Source organism: Balaenoptera ricei, chromosome 18 (assembly GCF_028023285.1).
Source record: "Balaenoptera ricei isolate mBalRic1 chromosome 18, mBalRic1.hap2, whole genome shotgun sequence".
NCBI classification, from domain to species: Eukaryota; Metazoa; Chordata; class Mammalia; order Artiodactyla; family Balaenopteridae; genus Balaenoptera; species Balaenoptera ricei.
Genome location: NC_082656.1, coordinates 16,418,493 through 16,439,444, shown reverse-complemented (window position 1 = coordinate 16,439,444; position 20,952 = coordinate 16,418,493). Strand labels below are relative to the sequence as shown.

Genomic DNA, 20,952 nt, shown 5'->3' with positions numbered 1-20,952 from the left:
GGGGAAAGATTCATAAAAGATCATCTTAATTATCTACACCGGAGGGAGGAAGAGCACATAGAAACCTCCCCTGTGGATAGAACCCAGGTCTTTCCTGATTGGATTTCTCTTTTTAGCCACCTACACCCTGACCAAGCCTGGCCTGGTGGGGACCTGAAACTATCTCACGTCAGGACTGTTTCACTGCTGACTTCAGTCTCCTAATCCTTGGCTTCCCTAAGCCCTTAACTCCACCTGCACTTGTTCTTGCCCTTGTTGAGGAGTCCTTCCCTTGATCCCTCGCTGCCCAGTGTCTCTGCCCCATCTTCCCTTCCTCCCCATCACTTCAGCCACGCGTTTCCCAGCATTCTCAGCTCAGGCGCCCTTGTTCCTCCTTGTTGGTAAATTTCACCTGTGGTTCAGAGTACCCACGTCTCTCCTGCGCACTCAGCCGCGGAGTCTGCACTCAGCTTTGGGGTCACGGCACGAGCCTCAGCTCATCGTCCCCAGTGCAGTTGTCATCCCAGTCCAGACTCAGGAGTTGCCTCACAGCCCCTCCCGTAACCCGGCTCTCAGTCCTTCGTACACAGTATGTTCCTTCTCTCCGTCCCTCAGCAGCTTTTGCAGACCTTCCCCACTCTCCCCAGGCCTCCTTCAAAGAAAAACAGAGGTTATCAGATAGAAGCTTTTTAAAAATGTTTATTTCTGGGGCTTCCCTGGTGGCGCAGTGGCTGAGAATCTGCCTGCCAATGCAGGGGACACGGGTTCGAGCCCTGGTCTGGGAAGATCCCACATGCCGCGGAGCAACTAGGCCCGTGAGCCACAATTGCTGAGCCTGCGCGTCTGGAGCCTGTGCTCCGCAACAGGAGAGGCCACGATAGTGAGAGGCCCGCACACCGCGATGAGGAGTGGTCCCCACTTGCCGCAACTAGAGAAGGCCCTCGCACAGAAACGAAGACCCAACACAGCCATAAATAAATAAATAAATAAATAAATAAATAAATAAATAAAATTAATAAAAAAAAAAAATGTTTATTTCTTGGCCACCCCATCTTCCCTCCCCAACAAGCAAGCTTTTCCTTCGCTTTCCCCGCATCGCTTGCCCTCCCGCCTCGTGCTGTCCTTGGCCCCAGACTCATCCTCCTCGGGGTCTCCACGTGGAAAGTTAATCTTTTGTTCTCCCTTTGGACCAACTCTTCTCAAGTTCCTAACATGCTGAGTTTCTTGCCTCTGTTAAAAAACAAAACCCCTCTGATCCCATCTTATTTTCTTAACAGTGGTGCTGCTTTTTTCCTTTGTTTTTCAATTGCAGTAAAATGTACACAACCTAAAATTGATGATTTTGACCATTTTTATGTTCAATTCAGTGGCATTAAGTACATTCACATTGTTGTGCACTGATCACCACCATCCATCTCCAGAACATTCTTCATCTTGCAGAACAGAAACTCTGTGCCCATGAAACCCGCTCCCCCCAGCCCCTGGCAGCCACCATTCTGCTTTCTGTCTCCGTGCACTGCGTATGAGGGGAACTGTGCAGTATTTGCTGTTCTGTGCCTGGTTTATTTCACCTAGCATAATACCTTCACGTTGTCGCAGTCAGCAACGCTTTGTAAAAAAGTATCATTTTCCCAGCTGCTTCACCTTCTTCCCTCCTGTTGGCTTTCCCGCCACCTGCAGTTTGGCTTGTCTCTGTCACTCCTCTCACCCTGCCCTCCCCGAGGTGGCCAGTGGCCTGCTGGTAGCTAGATCCAGTGGACATGTTTTCAACTCTGTCCTGTTTAAGCTCTTGGTAGCGTTTTACATTGCGGCCATTCCTTCCTGCTGTGACTGCCCTCGATCGGCTCCTGTAACACACTTCCTCCCGCACTGAAGTCTCTGACTGCTTTTTCTCCTCTCCTTTGGGGTCGTCTTGGTGGGTTCTGCCTGGGACCCTCGTCTCTTCACCTCCTGGGCTCTCCCTGGTCGACCTCGGCCACTACCCCAGTCACAGAAAGAAAAGGCATCATCATGGTCCTCAAATTCCTCACAGCCGAGTGAGCGAGACAGAAGCTAAACAGTAATTATAGTGCCTGGGGGACGGAGTGTGTGGAGGAGCGTCTGGGGCACAGGGGACCAGCACCAAGCACGTCCGAGAACACGGAGCGGGCACGATGCTGGGATGGGAGTGGGAGTGGGAGTTGTCAGGGAAGGTCTCCCCCCGGGGGGGGAAGGTATGACTTTGACCTAAGATTGTGGCGGAGGAGTAAGTGTTGAGTTCATGAAGGAGAAGTGGGGAGAGCAGGGCAGGCAGAACAAACCAGCGTAGTCCAAGGCCTGGGGATTTGCAAAAAGCGTGGCTCTCTTGGGAGCACCTAGTAACTCTTTTTGGCTGGAATACTGAGTATGGGTTGGGGGGGCGGGTGTCAGCCAGAAAGGAAGTGAGAGTCAGTTCAGATCACTGAGAGCATTATCCTGACATCAGGGGAAAACGGTGAAAGAGTTTTAAGCAAAGAAGTTAACCTGATCGGATTTTAAAAGATTGCTCTGGTAGTAGAGTAGAGAGTGTGATGGGAGAGCTAGTAGGAAACTGGCCCTCGCAGCGTGGCTATGGTAATGGGAGAGTGGGGAGTGGCTAGACCTGCGGTAAAATTTTAGAGGCCGTGACAGGCTGGAGAGTTCCCAGATTTGGTTGAGGCAGAGGTGGCTTTCAGCTCGACCTTCTGGCTCTTTAGAAGTCAGACGTTGCCCAGAGCACCGATAGGAATTTTCCGAGTTCTGTACTGCTGCCTCCGGATCAGGAAAGGGGTAAGTAGCTGCTTCTTACTGCTGTAAGGTGAGCCAGGGGTGGCCCAAGGATTTCATGTCTTCCAGATTAGTTCCAATATAAAATACTACCTGATACTGTATCTTACCTTTCTGAAAGAGTGTAGAATATTTTCACATGATTTCATCTTGAAATATCTTTGAGGAAGACAGGACGTAGCCCAGGAAGGTTGTTATCTAACACAAAGGCAAATAAATGTAGCAGATCACCTATCTAATTTGATATTATTCCTAGACAGTAGTATCTACCCATCTCCAGTCTGGCTACAGCACAGGTCATTCATTTAAAGCTAGAACAAGGGCATCTGAGAGATTCCACAATGATTCAAACATTGTTGAGCTCTTCCTATGCAGTAAGTCCATCTGGGCCCTGGGAGGTCCCAAACTCGGCCAGACACAATTCTGGAGAAAGGGGCTGTGAGTGGAGGGTTGGTTCTAACCTCCTCACTCCCTTACCCCCCAAACAAAGACCTTAAGATGAACCCAGATCCATTAAAGAGTGATCTTCGGGATCTAATCACTCCAGATCCAAACTCAACAGCAGACAAGTCTTCAGTATGTGTACGGAGTCAGCCATCCACCCATCACTCTCTGTTACAGTACAGAAGGTCATATAAAATGTGAGTTAGTGATGGAATCTGTCTAATAGCCATACCCAGAGGCCAAAACATGGCATTTACTAATCCATGGGGATTTAGAAAACTAATTTTATGTTCTTATGCTCCCTCTGCTGGTTTTATTTCTGGAGCTAAATGCCAAATATCATAGTTCTTTGATAATTTCTGCAGAAATTAGAATATATTTCTGCCAAAATGTCATACGCTGATTTGAACAAAGGGGAAAAATATCAGATTTTGACCACTGGAAACTAATAGTATCAATAAAATCTTTTTTTTTTCTTCTAAGAATTTTTTTGGTTAGTATGAACATATTGGAAATAGGAGGGCTTGAATGTGAACCTCCCAAAGCATACTACTTAATGGAAAATTAAATACAGACTTGTTCATTGACTGTTAGGAGAAGTATTGAAAGTAACAGTGTAGCTATAATAAAAATAATGAAAACAAGGACAGGCACAGTTTAGTGCAAATATGCAAGTTCAGATCATTAAGCTGAAAGCTTGAGTTTTGTTTACAGTGGAGGCTTTCACATCTAATAGATGTGGATTTTCATCAAGAGTCCATCAGGTCATTGGCTCTCCATGGGATGAGTGCTGCCACTCATCGGTGAATGAAATCAGCCTAGTCCTTGCCCTGTTCAAATCCCACTCATGGAATTAAAGCAATAATTGGAAATATTATGCGTGTAACAAGTGTTGTGAAGCCCCGAGGCCACGCATGGGCTTCTTTGGGAGCAGTTAACAAGAGGGCTTCTTGTCCAGAGAGTTAAAGGGGGTCTTCTAAGAAAGTGGTGTTTAAACAACACCTTAAGAAGACTGAGGAGTTACCCAGGTGGTGGGAACATTCCAGACCCCGGGTGTATGAAGCAGGTTTGAAGCCTGGAGTGGATAAGTGTGCATGGAGTCCAGTGGCCTGTGTGGAGAGCCAGGGGTGAGGGATACAGGTTGACCTTATGGGCAACGTGAAGAACTTCGGGTGGGCATTGTTCTCAGGCAGTGGGAAGCCAGTGGTGGAGTTGAGGCAGGGTGGTAACGTGCTTTCCGTTTAACGAATCGTGGTAGCAGCGGGTGGTGAACTGAGTGGGGACGAGAATGGATGTGAGGAGGCCTTTTAGAAGGAAGCTACTGCCGGAGTCCCTGGAAAAGGGGACTCCTGTCTGGACCGGGAGAACAGCAGCGGGTGTGGAGAGTAGAGGAGGGGTTCAGGGTCTGTTTAGGAGATGAGGAGTCAGCAGCGCGTGATGATTGGTTGAAGCAGGAGTGGCTTCCACGTTTCTGTCTGGAACATTTGGGTGGACGGTGATGCCATTTACTGAAAATAACAGCAGGTTTGCGAGAGAATATCGTGGTGCTTTAAACTGAACATGACCAAGAGGCCCCCTTGAGGAGGCGGCAAGGAGTCAGCTGGATGTCCCCCTGTGGGTCTCAGGAGGAGGGTGTAGCCTAGAGACGGAGCACGTTTACCTTTCCAGAAACGCTCATCACTTCAACCTGGAGCAAAATGCAGTAACTGAAAGGTTACATACTCTATTCAAGAGGCTTCGTGGTCTGAGGGCTTCCTTGGCTGCCTCTCCTCTGGCCGCATTTGCCTGCACACCCTCACCCTGCACGTGTGGTGGGAGGTGCGTGGTGAGATGCCAGGTCGCACTGGTGGGGACAGAGCGGGCAGTTTCCAGCCCTGACTTTGTGACCCTCCACCTAGTCTTCAGCTTTTGCAAGATATGTTGTAAAAGTCTCCAAAAATTAGCTCACTGAGCATTTGGTAACATGTATGAAATTTCTAAAACTGTTTATACTCTGATCTGGTTCCACGGTTGGGAAACTCTTCTAACCAAATCAGAAATGTGAATAAAGTTTTATGTATAAAAATGTTCATCCTAGCAATACGTATAATAGTTAAAAGTTAAAAAACCTAACAGTAAGTGAAATAAGGTACATCCATGCTTTGGGATATTATGCAGCCATTAAAAATTCCATTTATGAGAGTATAAAATAGTATAGATAAAACTTTGACTTTTAAGAATGAATTCATTTATGTTAAAAGTGATTCTGTTGGTTATATTGTGGAGGGCCAAGGCAGGGAGAGGCATATAATGAAACCATGAGGGAAAGCTCTGGAGCGGAAAGCTGGAGTGAAGGACAACGAGATGGAATAAATGATTTTTGTCAATTAAAATATCATAAACCCCGGAAACCCACAACCATCGCAGCCCTGGCTCTCATTCTCCATCCTGGTTATGGGTCATGCAGGGCGAGGAGGACGGCCTGGGTGTAGACGGAGAGCGGGGAGCCTTGTGTCTGCACTGCCCCGCGAGGCGGCTGACTCTCCCTGCCGCCAGGGGTGTCGCGTGGAAGGGACTCCGCTGCCCACCAGGAAGCTGCCAGAGGCAGCAGTCGCCTCAGAAGGAAGAGGCTCCCGCGCCATCCCTCTGTGCCCCTCCGTGTCTGCCAAAGCCTCTGCTGTGACGGCTTATTGCTCTCCTTTATTGCCCTCCTGCGCTTCTTTGCCATTCAATTAACGGGCCAGGTGAGTAAACATAACACTGAGCACCTCTGGTGCACCCAGCTCTGTGCACTGCGCTTGAATACAAAGATACGGAGCCTGAAGTCTACAGTGGGGACAGATTTATAATCCAGCAAAGTTGGATCCAGTGAGTGATGGTGACCTTTAGAGACATGGGCAGAGGTGGGAGCCTCACCTAGATTGGGGGTGTTGGAGGGAAGGCTTCCTGCAGGAGAGGGCACCTGAGCTGCACCTTGAAGAGGGAGAAAAAGTTACCTGGGGGATAAAAGGTAGGTCTGGCGCTCCAGGCAGAGGGAGCAACAACATCTTGTGAGAGAATGGCTCCACCAAACACAACGTGCGCGTCCTTCTCGTTCCCAGAACTAACATCGTATATTTGTGTTGGTGTTGGTCTGAGTCTTATTTGTTTTGAATATATCCACAGAGCTTAGCACAGTGCCTGCCATATAGAGGATGCCCAGTAGCTGCTTGTTGAACTGATTTGAAATGAATGCTGTGATTTACAATTTATAAGCCAGCCTCCAATAGAGACCCCGTTGTTAGGTCATTTACATAGAACTGGGATGGGACCACAGGGTGATTTTTTTGCCTCCCCAGTCCCATCCTGTTTCCTGTCTTGCAGCTTTTCCTTCCATCTTTCCCACTCTTCCTGAAGCCTGTGGTATAACAGTCTGAGCCCTGGGAGAGTCTGATGAATATGCCCTGACTTGCTTTAACCTGGTTATCTGTTCTCTCTTCCTGACTCTGTGTTACCGAGAACTCCCCTTCCCAGCTCTGGCTCCTTACAGCCTGATGTGATGTGCAAAAACTAGAGGTGGATCTTGTTTCTAAAACTTTAGTTGATCTTATGATGGTTGAGATAGCATGGGAACGCGCTGATCACTGCCTTAGGCTGACTCAACAAAAAACAGTGTCACAGAGATGGTCCAGGTGAGGTCTCCTGCACTATAATCATAGCTCACGTTTATTGAGTATTTCCCATGCACTAGGCACTGTTCTATGTGCTTATATATATTCATTCATTTAATCTTAACAAAATTATTATCATCCCTCTTTTATGGATGAGACTTCTGAGGCTCAAAGTCTTAAATAACTCGCTCAAGGTCATATACCTAATAAGGGTAGAGCTGTCATTTGAGCCTAGAATCTGGTTCCAGAGCCTTTGCACTTCTGATACCGTATATCAACTTCCCATTTCTTCATCATAAACCATCCTTATCCCATAGTCACCAACAAAGGCCAGAGGGCCTGCTTCTCGTGGTGTAGTGCTGGTAGATGTTGGTGTGTATTAGTTAGGAGGAGCTGAATGATATCTATCACTTGGCACATAGAAACCCTATTTAAGTTATTTCCATGTTTATTTGGACAGGTTGAACAGCCCATCCAATTAAGTCTTTAAAGTTAAATAAGTCTTTCTAACCATTCTTTTTACCAGTGCCCACCATTATTTAAATCTAACATGATGTTTTAAAGAACCTGAGCCACCCATTTCACATGGTGTCTGAGTCCATTCTGGCTGCCATAACAGAATACCATAGACTGGGTGGCTTATAAACAACAGATATTTATTTATCACAGGTCTGGAGTCTGGGAAGTCCAAGATCAAAGCACTGGCAGATTCGGTGTCTGGTGAGAACCCACTTCCTAGTTTCTAGATGGCTGTCTTCTTGCCATAACCTCACATAGCAGAGTGGGTGAGGGAGCTCTCTGGGGTCTCTTTCATAAGGGCACTAATCCCATTCATGAGGTCTCTGCCCCTGTGACCTAATCACCTCCAAATATTGAATATGAATATGAATCTGGGGGGGGACACAAGCACATGTTAAATAGGAGAAATCATATATTTGTCATCTTTCTCTTTTCTATCCCCCTAATCCTTAACCAGTCAAGCAAGACCATCTCCAAAGCTTCTCCTTGAGATGAGCATTCCCTGACTTAACAGGTGTGAGTAGTGGAATAGGTGAAGACCAGCACACAGACAACACTGGTCAGCCGGGAAAAGAGATGTCATGTGCCTGGTTCACGTCCTAAGAACAGGCAAAGGACAATCATTCATGTACTTCCTCCTTCGTTCAATCATTTGCTTATTGAATGCCTACTGTAAGCCAGGCAGAATTCTAGATCCTGGGGATCCTGTGGGAAAAAGCCAAAGCCCTGGCCCTCCTAGAACTTATATTCTGGTGGGACAGTAGGCATCGCTCTGAAGAGAAATACCATAAGGAGGAAAGTGGTAAGAGTGGTCAAGGGAGGTCTCTGAGGACGTGGCATTTGTGAGGGAACAAGCCAGTGATAATCTAGGGGAAGAAAGTCACAGGCAGAGGCAACAAAATGCAAAGACCCAGAAGTAGGAATGAACCTGGCCTGTTCTAGGAACTTTGGGAAGTCCAGCTGACTGGAGCAGAGCTAGTAAGGTGGAGGAGGAGAGAGAGGGAAGCCCCTATAGTGGCAGAAGCCAGATCACAAAGGGCCTGGAGAGAACTGTGGGTTTTACTCTGAATGGGATGGGAAACCACAGGGGTGATTTAAGCAAGGGGTGTCATCATCTGCTTTGTGTGCTTCAGTGATCACTTTGGTGGAGAATAGACAACAGGGACAGGAGTGGAAGCAGGAAACGTTGTATGAGGCTAGTATAATAATTTCAGAATTTAAAGAAGGTGCAAAATAGTGCTGAGAGTCCCATGCATCTTTCACCCCTATTCCCCACATGTTAACATCTTTGAAAATTACAGTACAAATATCAAAAATCAGGAAATTTTGATACAACACTGTTCTTTAATCCGCAGATGTTAGTCACATTTCTCCAGTTATCACACTAATATCCTTTTTCTGGTTCAGAATCCAACGCACGACTACACCCCACATTTGGTGATAACGTCTCCTTAGTTCCCTTAACCTGGAACAGTTCTTCAGTCTTTCTGTGCTTTCATGACCTGGACATTCTTTTTTTAAAGATTTTTTTTTGATATGGACCATTTTTAAAGTCTTTATTGAATATGTCACAATATTGCTTCTGTTTTATGTTTTGGTTTTTTGGCCCCAGGGCATGTGGGATCTTAGCTCCCTGACCAGGGATCGAACCCTTGCCCCCTGCATTGGAAGGGGAAGTCTCAACCACTGGACCACCTGGGAAGTCCCAACCTTGACATTTTTGAGTACTAGCCTGACTGTCCTTCCCCTGTAGAAAGTCTCCATTTGAGTTTGTCTGATGCTTCCTTATGTTTAAATTTTTATAAGAATAAAACAAAAGGGACGATATGCCTTCTCAGTGCATCATATCAGAAGGCACATGATACTGAACTGTCCTCTTACTGGTGCTGCTAACTTTGATCGCTTGGTTAAGATGGTGTCTGCCAGGTTTCTCCATTGTAATCACCCTTTGTAATACATCAGTATGTTGTGAGGAAATACTTTGAAACGTTGAAACTATGTAAATATTCTGTTTCTTATCATATATCTGACAAACTAACTAGAGTACTATATTTGTATACAAATCTTTTTATATTTGGCCTTATTACCATTTTTCATAGCTAATTTTGTCAATTCTTCCCCTAACCCCCTTCAGTGAGGTTGTACCACTTATTTGTAATATGGCTAGGTTCACTTGTTTCTGTTCATATTCCATTTTGGGTTCTCCTTCCCCCTCCCCCTCAGCAACACACACACGCACGCACACACACACACACACACACACACACACACACTCCTAGTTTTTATTTTTTACTTGTTTTCAAGTATGTGAAATATTAACATGATTCCAAAACTTGAAACCAAACCAAAAAAACACAAAAGTGTCTCTCCTTCATCGCTTTTCCATTCCCATTCCCCAGCCTCTCCCACACACCTGCTGTAGTTAACAAATCTCAGTAATTTCTCATCTACCCTTTTTTCTTAGATGAGAGGTAACATAATGTAGATATTCTTTTGCACTTTGCCTTCTTCCCTTTACGGTATATCCTGGAAATCATGTCATAGCCATCCAGCAGGTCTTCTCCATTCTTTTTCATAGCTGCATAGTACTCTGTGAATGTACCATAGTTTATTCGCCCACTCTCTTATATGAGCATTTAAGTTGTTCCCAATGTTTTGCTATTTCAAACCATGCTGAGATGAATAGAGTGTGTATTTTGGTGTATTTGATGGGAGCAGGGACAGTATCTTCCAGATAAATTCCTGGAAGTGAGATGGCTGGGTTGAGAGCTAAGTGCACACGTAGTTTTGTTGGATATGGCCTTCCCCATGTTACTGGTTTGCATCCTCATCGACAATGTATGAGAGTGCTTTTTTCCCCAGAGCCTTTACAACAAAATATGTGTCATACTTTTTAATTTTCTAAGCAAGAATTTTAATTGTCGCTCATACAAGGATGGTAGCAGTGGAGATGGTGAGAAGTGCTTAGATTCTAGATACATTTTGAGGGAAAAACTAATTCAGAGTTTATAGTGGGTTGCTTTGGAGGCTAATGTAACAGTTTTCCAACCAGGGTTCTCTCTAATTCTGTTTAAGTATAAGGCATCAATATTAACTGTCTAAACTAATAACTTCTTTTCACTTATCTGACATTTTTGAAGCTTTGGGTGACTCTCGCCTTCCTCTTGGACCAGCCTTATTATAATATTCTAGTAATTCTATGGCATTGTAGTAGGTAATGGTACTGCTCTAACAAATAACTTTCAACATTTCAGTGGCTTAATGCAAAGGCTTTTTTCTCATGCATGTAACAATCCAGTGCAAATGTTCCTGTTCTTTTCCATGTGGTCATTCAGGGTCCCAGGCTCCTTCTAGAATTTCTCTGTGTCCTGGCATCTTGGAGTCCTCCAGGAGGAAGTATAAAGAGAAAGTGGAAAAGGAACATCTTAACTGCCTCGGCCTGGGAGGGATGCATATGACTTCCGTGTACTTTCTGGGTTCCCTTGCTGAGAACTGGTCACATGCCCCCTAGTTGCAAGAGGGGCCAGTTAATGTGGCCCCTGTAGGAAGCAACTTTCCAGGGAGCGCTGTATATACAAGAAGAGGGAACATGAATTTCAGTAAACAATTAGCTGACTCTGCCACAGATATTTAACAAAGTGAGTCATTCTAGTACTGTGTGGGAATAAACATTTTGCACGATGGAATGCATATCCTGAAGCATTACATTCTCAGATACTGAAGGAAGGTTAAGGGGCGGGGGATGGGTACATGAAGTTTAATAACAGGGAGAGATGAGTTATACAGAAAGAGAAAATATTTAGCTTTGAAAGGCTAAGTAAGCATAACAGAGGAGTTCCAAATAACGAGATTTGTGGATGAAAAAGCGATCTTTGTGTCTTCATTCATCTGCTCTTTCATTCATTCAACAGGTACCACCAGAGCCTGTTTGCTGCTGGCCCTGTGCTTGTTTTGGGGTGGGAGCGGGGGAGGGAAGAGGAGATGGGAGCTGCAGGGGGTGGTCAGCACAGGTGCACTGGGGGAAGTGGTGTGTATTCTTACAGGGACAGGAATATATACACGCAGAATGTTGTGCAGGTATAGGGAGAAGCTATTAAGCATAATCCAGGATAGTGGGGTTTTTTTTCCTTTTGATCTTGAAAAAATACCTTCTGAGACATTATATGAGAGAAACTTTCCTAAAAGCTTTTAAAGTGCAGTACTTCATTAGAACAAATTGATGATCTAAAGAAGAAAAATGTCGGATTCCAACAAATAAGAAGCAACTTGTATGTTCTTTTCAGAATATAATATTTTTCAATAAAAATGAGTAAAAAATGAGTATTTCTCATATTCTTAAGTATTCATAAGCTTTTTGCTCATCTTATACATAAAAAGTTACTATTGTTCTCAGTACACAAGAAGTTTGATTTATGATGGGACTGCCAGGGAAGAAAATCTGTCATAATATTTTATGGCCACACCACTGGAGTGGTGCTAATAACCATCTGTACTGCACACCACAGTTTACAGACTGGTCCCGGGTAATTGGTCCAGTCACGCTCACTGTAACCCTGTGAAGTGGGCAGTGGTTAGGCTGATATTATCCTCAGTGGTATCATCGTATTACCGTCATCCCCAGTTTACAGTTGAGGAAACTGACACTTGAGGATGTAAGTAATTTTCCCAGAATCTCATCATCCCCAATTTACAGTTGAGGAAACTGACACTTGAGGATGTAAGTAATTTTCCCAGAATCTATAAATTTAAATTCCCAGAGGGAGAAAATAAATTTTAAATTCTGATATTGTTGTCTATCAACACGTGTATTCAAGAATAAAATAAATCTAAGTGAGCTTTTTTAAAGCCCCGTTTACTGCTCACCTGCTGTCGGGGTGAGAGGTAGACAGGGCTTAAATACTATGGTCAATATTTCCAAACGGTGCGGTATTTTCTGTTCTTAGAGCTATGTCTATTTTTTGAAGGTCAATTAATTGCCTTTTTCATTCCCCTTTGGTCTTTACAGTAATTGATTTTATGGTACATTAAATTTGGGGGGAAAATGCATAAAGGGTGGGACTTTTATTCTTGGAGCCCATTTTTTTCTCTTTGGGGACTTATTTGTTCTTTCCACAAAAGTTTGTTTTGTGCCAGGAATTGCGCTAGAGCTGAACTCCTCTGCTCTCACAAGTTATTGGTGAATAATGTTGTCACTTTGTGACTAATGGCCAGCTGTGTCTGTTCTCTCAGGTGGGGTGACTGCCCTCTGTTGGGACCCCGTCCAGCGGATGTTGTTCTCGGGGAGCTCCGACCACTCCGTCATCATGTGGGACATCGGTGGGAGAAAAGGAACAGCCATCGAGCTCCAAGGACATAAGTAAGGCTGCTGGTACTTTCATTTTTTTTATCATTTATTTTTTTAATTTATTTATTTTTTATTTTTGGCTGCACTGCGGGGTGTGTGGGATCTTAGTTCCCCCACCAGGGCTCGAACCCGTGCCTTCGGCAGTGAAAGCACCGAGTCCTAACCACTGGACCACCAGGGAATTCCCTGCTGGTGCTTTTATGAAGAACTCTGGGAAAATATTCCTGGCTGAAAGCTGGAACAAAGGCATGCGGGCCAGTCTTTGTGGCAGGAGCTTAGCCTGGGGATAACATGACAGGAACGCAAATAATGGCCACTTTGATTTATATCTGTACATAAGTATGTTTATTTATTTATACCCCATTTTAATCCACAGAGGATTTGAGAGTGCTTACAAAAACCACAAAATAAAATAATGGCAGCAAAGAAATAAAAGGTAAAAAAGAGAACCAGGGAAGACTATAAGAGTAAAAATTTGAGAGTAAGAGAAAAAAGAGCTTCAGAATATAAGCTATGAAGGCCTACAGAATTTCTATAATTGAGTTCAAATGTGGTTTCAAGATTCCTGGCAGCTTAAGGAAAAGGGGAGAGATAATATCCTCACCCAGTACATGTTGTACTTCCCCAGATATTTACTGAGTACTCGCCTTGATTAGTATCAGGCTCTTCTTCCTGAAGGAGAGGATTTCAAGAGACTGAGGGGACGAGCAGAGAAAGCTTTGTGCTTCCTTGGAGCGGTTCTCAAACTTTGTTGTCCGCAAAGAATCACTGAGAAATCTGTTAAGTAGATTCCTGGGTCCTGTCCTCTGAGATTCTCTCCACTGGTCTGGAGCTGCGGGCATCTGTGTCGTAACAAGCCTCCCAAGTAGCTCTGCCAGTGACCCTTGGACCACACTCTGATTTGTCCCACGTGTGCTGCCCGAGGTCCCCGGAGGCAAAGCCTGATCCGTGTTGCCAAAAAGAATTTTCAATCTGCTTTAGAACTCTGAAGCTAATCTGAATTGTCTTTAACTTTTAAAGTTTTCAACCTGATCTTAACTATGACTCTAATATATCAACTCCCATGAACTGACTGGTTTTAAGCGGCATTAGCTCTGCCTGTAGATCTGCCTGGAAACACGAGTTTCAAAAACTTCTCCTAAGTAGTTAAATTTACAGTTTGGAATTATTAGATATGAGCTAATTCAGTTTTAGAGGGCCCATGCACAAATAATTATTTTTTGTGTTAGAGTTTAATTTTAGAGACGTAGCTACTAAGTCCTTCATTCCCACATGAGAGAACAGATCAGTTGTCTGGGGCTATACTTGGCTTGTGGGACCACTCAGACCTCAGTATCAGCTCATGAAAGGAATCACTCCCTTATATTTCTCTCCATGACAAGGGGACACGTATCGAGATCACGCAGAAGGAGTTGACATCATCCATGTAAGTGAAGAAAAAGAAAAGCAAAATACAGCCCTGTTTCCTAATACTTGGTTACTAGCTACCCTACCAAGTAATTCCTGCTACACGGGCTCCCTCCGAGAAATCAAATACAGGCTTTGAATGAAGATCAGCAATATTTCTTGGACTCATTCAGATTAGCTCATAACTCGTTTTATTTCTACACAGTGGTTCACAAAGACTGCAAGCAGGGCGAGTGTCAGTACTCACCGCCAGCATCACTGGGTGCTGCGTGTCCTTAGGCAAAACGTTGTTCTGGGAGACTTGCATCTACAGTTGGATAAGAAAGGAAAAGCTATAAAGTGGAGACAGAGTCTTTCAGTTCCAGAAAAATGAAACCTAAACTAATAGGTCTTCCAGTTTCTGAGACATACAGGCTTGGCCTTTTAGAAGATGAAACGAGCCATACTTGGAGTCCATCCTGATAGGATCACACCCTGGAGGTGGGTGGGGCGGACAGGCTGGTGAGATCGGGAGCTACCGGTCAGAACCGCCTTGAACAGGAAGAACAGCAGAAGGCCTTGCCCGGTGCTTTCCTTATTGATAATTCAAGCTTAGTAATAAGGTGGAGTCTATGAGGGGCTCCTTGACACCAGGTCTTAGCCTGAGCGGGGTTGCCCTTGGTGTCACAGAACTAGGAGAAGTAAACTTCCTCAGCGTCGTTGGTGTCACGCTGTGAGAGTGGGTTTGAGTGCCCGAGGTGGGGATAGGGAAGCACTGGAGCTGCTGACAGATGGAGGAAGACGGGGTTCACCAAGAAGGTGCAGGAAAGGAGGGCAAGGGCATCAGGCAGGATAAGGCCCACGTTCACAGCAGCCATTCCTCTGCCCTGAAAATTGGCCACTGGATTGGTGTTTGGTGATTCTTGTATTTGTTTTTTGTTTTTGTTTTTCTAATTTATTTATTTATTTATTTATTATTTATGGCTGTGTTGGGTCTTCGTTTCTGTGCGAGGGCTTTCTCCAGTTGCGGCAAGCGGGGGCCACTCTTCATCGCAATGCGCGGGCCTCTCACTATCGCGGTCTCTCTTGTTGCGGAGCACAGGCTCCAGATGCGCAGGCTCAGTAATTGTGGCTCACGGGCCCAGTTGCTACGCGGCATGTGGGATCTTCCCAGACCAGGGCTCGAACCCGTGTCCCCTGCATTGGCAGGCAGATTCTCAACCACTGTGCCACCAGGGAAGCCCTCATTTTTTGTTTTTTTCCAAGTTATCAGCAATCTTTTCTTGTTTCTTTTTTTTTTTTTTTAATTTTTATTGGAGTATAGTTGCTTTACGATGTTGTGCTAGTTTCTATTGTACAGCAAAATGAATCAGCTATACGTATACATATATCCCTTCTTTTTTGGATTTCCTTCCCATTTAAGTCACCGCAGAGCATTGAGTAGAGTCCTGTGTGCTATACAGTAGGTTCTCATTAGTTATCTATTTTATACATAGTATCAATAGTGTATGTATGTCAATCCCAATCTCCCGATTCACCCCATCCTTGATTCTTGTATTTGAGTAGCGCCTAATATTTTGTCAAAGAGCTTTCAAAACACACAGACACCTCAGTTTAATCTTACAATAATAACCCTATGAAAGAGAGAGGTCAGATATCATTTTTTCGGTGAGAATATTGGGCTTCCATCCTCAAAGACCCCAGCTGGTAGCTTAGGTCTCCCAGACCTCAGTTCAGTCCAGCAGAGAAAGCTTCTCAGAACCTTCTTTGTATCCCGCGCTGTGCTAGGTTCTGGGGAAACAAAAATAAACATTGAATAACACGGTCCCCACCATGCCCCATGGTGTTTTCTTTCTTTTCTACTTTAGAGGCCAAAGACTTTCTGTTTGGGGCCCCAGGCTGCCCCTTGCTCCCCTACAATTCCTCATTTTCCCACCTTCCCCCAGGATGACTGTTGGTGGCCAGAGTTCCAAATCAGGGACCCAATCGTTGAGCTTGGGCACCGGGAAGAGCAGATGGGACCAGAGATTCCCCACCCTGAAGGGTGGGGAGACTGCCTTCCCCTCTTCTGGAAATGTCCAGCCACAGTGTGGAGGGACAGCTCCCTGTGGCTTCTGTCCCGGGTTCTGAGCTTTCACACCATCCTTCATTGGCAGAAATACAACGTTTATGTAGCTAGTTTGATTTGATGTGTAAAAATCCCATCAAAGCAGAGAGAGCTTTAGCACAAGTAAGTGATTGATGACAGCAAAAATGTTTCCAAGTCCGAGGAAAAAAAGCTGAGAAAGTATACTTCTGTAGTACAATATTATCTGCATTTGAAGCATTTGGGTATTTTTATTCCCTGCAGCAAGTAGAACATGATTACGTGCCAGCTCTGGGGAAAGAAAGGCAAAGAAAAAGTTCCAATTTCAGGGACCAGTTATGTTTTTCAAGAATCAGTTACCAGTTACATGGATATTATTGAAGCATAAACCTGGACATTTATTGTCCCATGCCCACCTTGTCAGATCTAATCATGGGACTTGGACCTTTTAGATCCTTTTTTATTCTCGGATAATACCTATCATTTCATGACCAACTTTTCTTTCATGGCCACATGTTTTCTTTCTAATACTGTTTTCTTAGGACTCTAAGACTTTCCGGCAATTTAATTTAATGGTAACTTGATTTAAAGTACAGGTAAAGGTCTGCGTGGTCCCTTGTGATGGATCCCTCCGCCAAGACCCACATGACCCTGGGCCCACATGGCCTGTGTCTTTGCCTCCTCTTTCCACAGCCCCAGCTCTGGGTTTCTCTTACCATGGGTAAGACTTTTGTTATAAGCATCTTCGAATTCTTTTGGTAAAGAAATAGACTATTCATAAATTAATACACATTGGGAGAATTTATGCTTTTCTCTTATATCAAAGTTATGAAAGGAAGTAAAATTCTTGCATTCAGCTTCTTCTGGGTTTGGGGGAGAGGGACCAAGGATAAATATGTATGAAAGCTTTCTCTCCTTCCGAATCTGAGATTAGGAGCATTTCTCATTGTCACACTAGAGAATCATTAGGGGAGATGGGAAGAGATGTCTTTTCTATTTTTAACTATTTAGCTAACTAAAGACATAATAGGTCAAACTATTAGCAGCTAAAGTTCTTTACAGAGGGTAGCATCTCGTCAAAGAGAGAGGGGTTGTATAGTGTGGTGACTAATAACAGCCTTTGAGTCAGGCCAGGCTGTATATGAGGCAGCCCTTCTGCTGAGGGCTCTGTAGGCTTGGGCAAGGCACCTCATCTCTGATCCTCAGTTTCCTCATCTCTAAAATAAGGATAATATTGGAAAGAAAAGCCCTCAAAGGTTGTCAAAAATCATAAATAATACAATGCATGTAAAATAATCAGCACAAGAATAAGGGGTAATTAGTGGCAATTGTTAACATTATTCTTGTTAATAAAAATGATAATAATTCAAAAATCAAGCTTTCAGATAAGATTACTGTTTCTCCCTGATTGTAGCATTTCCAATGGAAATATTGCCACATACACCTACTCCCTCTATACCTAATACATTCAGCAGATGTTCATTGAGCTCCGTCTACAGATCAGACTTTGTATTGGGCTCTTAGGACCCAAAGGTGACTAAGAAAACAGTCCCTGCCTCTGTGGAGCTGTGCTAGACGTATGAAAAGGTGGTAAAGGTGGGTCAGTTTGCCATTTTACTGGAAAGTAGGTGGCCTCAGTGGGGGATTCCCTCTTGATCTGGAGCTTAGGAGATGAAGAGATTTCTCATCGTTCTCAGGATTACCCAAACAGAACTACATGAACTAAGTACAGTGTTCTCAGGAAATTGCAAGTGGACAGAGGGCCAGTGGCTAATCTGAACTTCCACTCTAGCCAGTGAACAGCAAAATGTTGCTGATGCTCAAACCAGTGTTCCCAGAAAGGAGACCCCAAGTTCAGGTTCAGCCTTGGCTGTTGTCCAAGAATCCCTGGGGAGACGATCCTTCTAGGGTCCCTTTGGTGTGGGATTACCCTAAGTATCAGTTATCCCAGAGACCTCTCATGTGTGGATCGGTCACGGACCTTCTCTGGTTCTAGGAAGTCTGGAAAACTTAGGAATGTGGGAGTTACGAATATAAGAGAGAGAGATCTCTAGAAGCAGATGCTTAACTGGTTAGATTTCACCAAGTGAGCTGGGACTTTTCATACTTTGGAAAGTTTCATTTCTTTGCTGTACATTTAAGTCCCCCCTACTTTGGGGATGGAACAGGGCCTAAGTTGACGTTTGGGTAGATGTTAACCTGTGTCTGAAAATCTGTTTCTATAAAGAGGATAAAGGCTTCTCTACCCTTTTTCTTTAAGAAGCGTCAGACACAGGACCAGCTTCATGGGCGTGTGACCTATGCAATCGTACGAGGCCTCACGCTTAGAAGGGTCCCGTGCTTGGTTTAATGCTCTACTGTCACCATCTTGTAATTCTTTTTTTTTTTTGACAAGGGGACCTTTGTTTTCTTTTTGTGTTGCGTCCTCCGTGTTACGTAGCTTGGCCCGATCAGAAATACTCCCTCTAGGGCTGGTGAGAAGGGAAGTGCGGCCATCCCACTAAGAATAGTCTTTGTAGATGGTGGAGCCTGTTGGTTGTGCAAAGGGGGGTCTTTATACACTCATAAGAGATTTGCAGTGCAGTTCATGGAATGCTCATCTATGAAATAATAACCAGTTTTGAGATGCTTTCTAGTATAAATGCTACAGTGATGCCAGATGAAACATGAATGCAAGAAGAAGGTATCTTTTACTTTTTATAACCGTTGATCTGTGAACCTGGGGATGTTCCCTCATCTTGTTTTTGACTGCAAGGTGGTTGTAGTTTGAATCCTTAAATCAAGAAGCCCCTGAGCAGCTTTATTACAAAGCTTGGGCTACAGCATTCATCACTGTGTTCTTCTGTGTTGGAATATTAACAGGACTGGAGTCCCATAAATTATGTATCTGTTGCTGAATGTTGCTGCCAGCTATGAGTGGCAAAGCAGTTCCTTCTGTAGCTTATTTCGTTTTGCAAGATCCTTGACGTGTATCAAGGTGCCTTAACAAATGAGATGTAGTTCAAATCACAGGGCGGTTATGAATCTGTTCAAATAGGTAGATTTTCCTTCTTGCCCCGGAATGTCACGGTCGTGTCAGTCCATACTCTAAAACGTATGAAGGAACAACCAGGAGAGACAGAAAACAATTGACTTTGTTTTTTTAATGAATACATGTCAAAGATTTTATATTAGTCATTCATTAATAAAGGAACTGGTAAGATGTTACAACCAGTTCAAAGGAAAATCCAAAGAGTAGAAACATGCAGAGGCAATGGAGAATGCTGCCATGAATTTGTATTTTCACAGTTGACTTCTTCCATGTGAGGAACAGGACGTGGAAATTAGTTGCATCTTCACTGGATAGAATTCATTTGCAGTAGTATCAGTTTTCTATAACTTACAGAGTTATAAAATAGCATAAAGATACTGAAGGTACAGACCCCCATAGAGTCAGAAAACCCAGAAGGGTGTGCTAGACCACACCTGATATTCCATTGAAAAGATACCCAGTAATTTCTTTTTGCCCATTTCAAAGTTTTTTGATCTACCTGCGAGTTCTTCCCCCTCCTCTCCTGTAATCAGAATAATCTCAAAGATTATTCTTGATCACAAAAAAAAAGGCTGGTCTCATAAAGTTTGGCCTAATTATTTACATTGGTGCAATAAGAGTGTTAATTAACCCGCAGGCCGTCTTGGTTTGCTTTGCAAATATGGAGCCGTATAGTATTAAACAACTGTTAAGCCCACACAATTTACAAAAGTTTTTATAAGGAATCTTGGATTGAGCTTTTCAGAACCTCTGTTATCTGCTATCCCAAGGCTAGGAAACTAAGCCCAAGAAAATCTCCACCATTTTTCACCTATAGTACTTAATAACCTTGGTTGAATTCCTCGAGGTTTTCAACATTTGCTAGCTTCCTGGCCTGGTAGCTTTCCTACCACCTGTAAGGCCAGGACCCTGCAAACCAGGTACCAGGCCAGTTTTCCTTTTGGGAGGGGGATGGTTATAGGCATTGGCTCCCTTAATTCTTAAATGGGCTAGTCATATCTGATTCAATGAACACTATCCTCTAATATGATACTCTAGGTAAGGCCTTGTTTGCCTAATGATATACTATGGATAGGGTCTAATTAAACCTGTGAAATAACTATATTGCCATGAAAATCAAGGGGACTCAGTAACAGATTTTGAATTCTGGGGGATCTCTGAGAATTGGATATCATTCTTAAATGTTTGGATTTAGCTTATCAAAGCAGAATTTACTAAATTGTAAGTTAGAGGTAGCATAAAAAGTAAGAGAAAAGGCATCCTCATATATCCAAAAAATAGAACACTGAAGCAACGCCAACGGTATTCCAGACAGGTAACCACAGTAAAATTCCCCTCTTCAGTTCATTCAGTCCTGTGTCATTAATTCTTGTTCTGCTGGTTTTTGGTTCAGCAGTCTGCATTTGTGAAGCCATCTGCATGCAGACTAAAAAGAGTCCAGAAATTCAAGGAAATCCTGACTCAATCCACTAGCACAGTTTACAGATTATCTAAGCAATGTCAGTTCAGTACCCTTTGCCTAAGAGTCTATTCGTTTAAATACCAGTATTTAAAAATACCTGGTATATAGAGTCCTTTCCCAGGAAACTCTGAGATTGACCTTTCTGGCCTGTAGCTTATAGTGGAGGTTTCAGGCAAGAATCAGAATAATACAAAGTTACCTGTAGATATTAGAGACTTAATGGTTAATTTTTACTGTTATAAATAATATCAGAATTGAGAAGAGTAAAAATTCTCTATTGAGATACCC

The 20,952-nt window shown here is 43.8% G+C and overlaps 1 protein-coding gene across 5 annotated transcripts in view; it reads left to right on the top strand.

Annotated features, from left to right (window-relative positions):
• The window catches only part of WDFY2 (WD repeat and FYVE domain containing 2), a 191,207-nt gene that overhangs the window by 134,750 nt on the left and 35,505 nt on the right, over window positions 1–20,952 (top strand). For all 5 annotated transcript variants that reach the window (XM_059903234.1, XM_059903232.1, XM_059903233.1 and 2 more), the window contains exon 7: window positions 12,585–12,711. In XM_059903234.1, the coding sequence (XP_059759217.1) occupies window positions 12,585–12,711 (127 nt within the window). The remainder of the gene's footprint in view (window positions 1–12,584; window positions 12,712–20,952) is intronic.